The sequence below is a fragment of the Hypomesus transpacificus genome, chromosome 15 (assembly GCF_021917145.1).
Source record: "Hypomesus transpacificus isolate Combined female chromosome 15, fHypTra1, whole genome shotgun sequence".
NCBI lineage: Eukaryota > Metazoa > Chordata > Actinopteri > Osmeriformes > Osmeridae > Hypomesus > Hypomesus transpacificus.
Window position 1 is genome coordinate 5,155,837 of NC_061074.1, and position 4,849 is coordinate 5,160,685.

A 4,849-nucleotide genomic window follows, 5' to 3' on the forward strand; every position below is an offset into this window, starting at 1 on the left:
TCAGACACCCGCGTGCATGCCTCCTGCCCGCCCGTCTCCAACGGTCACGGTGAGCTCCGGGGGCGTGTCCGCACTCAGGACCCCGTACTCCCTCACCGGCCCAGGCCTCGGGCGGCCACGGTAGTGCCTGTGGAGAGACGAGACAATGCCTCCCTGAAGGCAACCCTGGCCCTGGTCACCCCTCACCCTCCTCGGGCCCTCCACATCCTGCCCCCCTCCACCCAGACGCCTCCAAGGCTGTCCAGCCCCCCCCCGCCTGAGCACAAGGGCCTCCCCGCGGGCCTGTCCCTGGATCTGCCCGATCCCAGCAGCTCGGAGGAGACGTCCAGCGAAGCGGAGACGCCAGGTAGCTCTCTGTCAGAGCTGGTCAGCGAGAGGCTGGACAGCACTGGGTCTGTCCCCATGGCGGTCAGTCCTCTCAGCTCTACAGCCACGCCCCTCCAGGGCCCCTTCCCCAGCAACGACTACAACAACAACAACCCCATTCAGGCCCAGGCAGACGGCCTCCTGGACAGCCCCACAGACAGGTCGTCCAGCCCCACAGGCAGGTCCTCCAGCCCCACAGACAGGTCCTCCAGCCCCACAGACAGGTCGTCCAGCCCCACAGGCAGGTCCTCCAGCCCCACAGACAGGTCCTCCAGCCCCACAGACAGGTCCTCCAGCCTCAGCACCGACAGCATCGACTTTGTCAGCGCCAGAGAGAAGTTCCTGGGCCTGTCCCAGGACGACAGGACGCGCTCCCTGTCCGAGGAGGGACCTCAGCGGACCCGGCCGTCCTCGGAGGAGCCCAGTCCACATGAAGACCCTGAGCAGGAGAAGGTGAGGCAGCAACATGTTCCCAACGCTTCCTCCCAAGAGGCCCACTCTAGCCGCTTCATGAGGTTCAGCTAGCTATCCATGATCTGTTTCCCCATAGCACCGCAACCATGGACACCAGCTAGCAGTGATCGACACTGTGACCTATTAACCATGCTAATAGTTAGTTGATGGCTGCATTTATAGATCTGTTGGAGCTGCTTTCATACACAGACGTTGGCTGTTGCTGCTAACAGGGCCCGTCTGTGGGTCCCATCTATCAGGCATTAACTGGATTACAAAGCTCAGTGAGCCGATCAATAGAGAAGAGTGGATCTGATGTTCTAATCCAATAGAGCAGCAGTGACACCATGTGCTGGGTTTACCAGCTGCACTGCCACCTACTGGAACTGCAGGGTACTGATGGTGTTGCACCTCTTCTGGCCTGACCAATAACGCTGTACGTCTTTCTTCCTTTTCCTCTCTCTCTCTGTCTCTCTGTCTCTCTGTCTCTCTGTCTCTCTCTCTCTCTGTCTCTCTCTCTCTGTCTCTCTCTCTCTCTCTCTCAGATCTCTCCTCATGCTGATGACGGTGTGGACAGACCCACCCAGGACAAATCCTCACACCTTCATCACAATCATCCTCATGACAACGGAGTGTCAGTCCGCCACATCGTCACGGAGATCGAGTCCATCACCCACCCGCCCCCCCCGCAGCCCCCAGCAGCCTCGCCCGGACCCCGGCGAAGAGGACCAGGAGACGGGCGAGGTCACGCGGGGGTCGCTGACCCCTCCCTTCTACCCACAGTCCCCCTCCACGCCGCCCCCGGATTGGCCGGTGGGCTCGGTGCGCCGGGTGACCAAGCAGCTGGAGCGAAGGCTGAGGCAGGAACTGGACGCGCCGGCACTTCCTGGCCAGCGTTCGCCGGAGCAGCCCCCTCCCCGCTCCCCACTGTGCCCAGCAGGAGCCGACCTGTGCTCTCCCCTGCCCTCCCCCAGTGCTGAGGCACCCCCGCCTGCCCGCTCGCCCCTGCCCTCCCCCAGCGTCCCCGCTCACACACCCAACACGGACTGCCCGTCCGGGCTCCGTGCCAACTGCCCCGACCTCCTCCTCCTCCCCTGCCCCTCTCAGCCCACTCTGCCCCTCTCTACCGGAGCCACCCATGGCACCCAGCCGGGCCCCAGCCAGCCGTCTCCACCCAGAGATGGAGAGGTGATGAACACAGACTCCAAGAGAGGCCTCAGCGGCTTCTCAGACATGGACACCCTCCCTGATCCCCACCCGGAGCCTTCGCCCATCATCCTCCAGCCATCCCTGGATCCCCACCCCGAGCCCCTGGCCTCCCCAGGGGCCCTGCTGTGGCTGGAGGGGGTGACGTTCCTGGACTCTGAGACCGACCCGGACCCCCCCTGTGACCCCCTGGCCAGACTGGCACCAGGCAGCCAAGAGCTGGAGAGGATCCAGGAGACTCTGAGGGAGCTGCAGGCCTTCCTGTACGAGGCTGGCGGTCCGGCGGGGGCCCCAGAGAGCCTGGAGCAGGACTCGGTGCAGGCCGAAAGGGCCCAGGCGATGGGGCCGGACAGTGAGCGGGAGCTGGGTCGGGGTCCTGGTCCGAGGCGGCCCCCCAGGGAGCCCCCGGTGTGGCAGAGAGCCATGGAGATTGAGGCTCGGATCCGCCAGGCGGGCCTCACGCCCCCCTCCCTGATGAAACGCTCCGCCTCCCTGGCCAAGCTGGACTGCCTGGAGCTCTCCACCAACGACCTGAGCGACTGGGAGCTCTGCCCCACCCCTTACCTCCACGCCGCCTCCTCCGTAGCCCCTCAGGACCCCCCCTCCGCGGCCCACCCCCACCCCAGCCCCGACGACGTGTGGAAGAAGCAGCGCGTGCTGTCCCAAAGCCCCCCCTGCAGCCTCAGGGGCCAGACTGTCAGGGCCGGGGGCGGGGTGGGGCAGCACCAGGGGGGGTTCCCTCACCCTCCCTCGTCCCTCCCCGACTCCTCTCAGCCCTCTCCCCCAGGCCGACCTCCCCAGCAGGGGGGAGGGGGAGAGGAAGGCTCCCCGGACTCCTGGCAGGCCTCCCGTAGCGCCCCGGCCCCCGCCGTGACGTCAGGGCGCCAGCAGGGGAAGGGCCACCCGCCTCGGAGGCTCCGCAAGGCCGCCGACAAGAAACGGACTAACACTGTGCTCTACAACACCATGTGACCTCACGGGCGCTAGCCTCTCTGCGTGTGTGTGTGTGTGTTTGAGAGCACGTTCCCACGTGCATGTGTTCTATATGCCCTATCATTAGGACTGCCTTGTAGTCACCTAGTGTAGTTAGCAGTGTTTGATGGATGGATCTCTGGATGTTTTTATTCCAAGCCAGTGGGTGGGAGTATATATGGGGTCATGTCTGTTAAGATGAATGGGTCATACTGGATGCTATGTAAGTATAGTCACATACTGTGTGTGTATGTTTGTGTGTGTTCCATCATTCGCCCTGCCCCCCCCCCCACCCCCACACACAACCTGTTTATGGGTTATAAACATTTTTGTAAGGTCAAATGAGAGGGTTGTTTTCTGTAAACATGCACTTTTACTCTCTCATTTCGATTAGGTTTGTTTTCCGTTTTTAAATTTCTTTTTTATTCATAAAATTAATTTTGTTTGTACCCGGGAGTGTTTTCTTTTGCACTGAATCTTAGTTTGACTGTCTGTGTGTATATACTGTATACATATAGAGATATAGACATATAGAGATATATGTGTGTGTTCTGTTTTGTACAGAACTGTAAAGTTTTATGTCCTTATTCTTGTTCTGAACTGGACGAACATATAATTTTTTTATTCTTTGTTTTAGCTGTGACTGTTAAAGGAACTAAATGGCATACCTCCTGACTTGTAGGTGTATGTGTTCATTCTAATATATTGAAAACACTCATCCGTTACTTAGTTCTGCTTCTTCCTTTATTTGAGATGTAAACACTCCAGTAGAACTGCCTTGCCTTCTCCTTTACTGCCCCTTGGTGGACAGAGTGGAAACTGCAGGTTGGACACCCCTCCCCCCCATCCCCTGGCTTATTTACACTATCACTATTTCAGAAGGATCCTCAAGCATAGCTTATGCAGTCAGAAGTAAATCTGAGAAGATTCAACAGATAAAAGTAGGCCAAAACACCCAAAAAGCTCCAGGAGTCAGACACACCAGGCCTCCCCAGTGAGTGAGACGTCAGATCTGGGCGTGTGGCGTCGATGGTTCCCTCCCAGGCTCTGAGGCTTCTTTAAAGATGACATCTCACAGTACAGTAATTACCACATGAGATGTAGGACACCACCGTCGACCACTTCAGACACTTCTACGCTTCAGTCAGATCATGTTGTGTCCTTGGAGAGCTCTCCAAATACATGTCCTCCCCTGCAATAATGAAAGAATAACTAGAAATACTTCTAATAATAATGGTATGGGACAATAACAACGTGCCCTCATTAAAAAGGCTCAACATTGGTATAAACCACACGGGAACCACATGACGGTTTTCTCTTAACAAAACGATTTTGTTGACAGAGAGGAAGTGAGGTGTCTTGGGCGTGGCTGCACCAGTTCATCTTCCTCCTCCTCTGCATACTGATGCTGACATGTAGGCCATCTACCTACGGCTCCCTGGAGATTCTACACACACACCACACACACACACACACCACTACACACCCCTCACGCTCTCAATGTTTTAATGCTGTTCATTGGGGTTGAGTGACTCACCCGGCCCTGCAATAGGAGCGCCAGAGGACTACAGATTCTCTCAGAAACTGGTCCTGGGTGCCGGGCTGTGCTTACTGTAGCCGAGATGTTCTTAATACTCATTTCTCTTCTTGAATAACAACCAAATAAACTCATTTGAGGAATGAGTTTCAGTTTTATCTGCAGAAGTGTCAATCATCAGAACATAAGCAGACACATGAGAATGCCACAGATGCTCAGTAACTGTTTTTATTTACTTTTTTTTTTATATATATGCTGCTGCATCTGCAGCTCCTGTCCTTTGAGAAAAAACAGCCACTTTCAAAAGTAAAAAAC

General features: G+C 56.9%; 1 protein-coding gene across 1 annotated transcript in view; it reads left to right on the top strand.

The window, feature by feature from the left end:
• The window catches only part of ssh2a (slingshot protein phosphatase 2a), a 22,102-nt gene extending 18,430 nt beyond the window's left edge, over nt 1-3,672 (top strand). The window contains 3 exon segments of the mRNA XM_047036433.1: nt 1-819; nt 1,365-1,549; nt 1,551-3,672. The exon segment at nt 1-819 is cut by the window's left edge and continues 223 nt beyond it. Coding sequence (XP_046892389.1) covers nt 1-819; nt 1,365-1,549; nt 1,551-2,997 — 2,451 coding nt within the window. The 3' untranslated portion in view covers nt 2,998-3,672.
• Nucleotides 3,673-4,849: the final 1,177 nt, after the last annotated feature.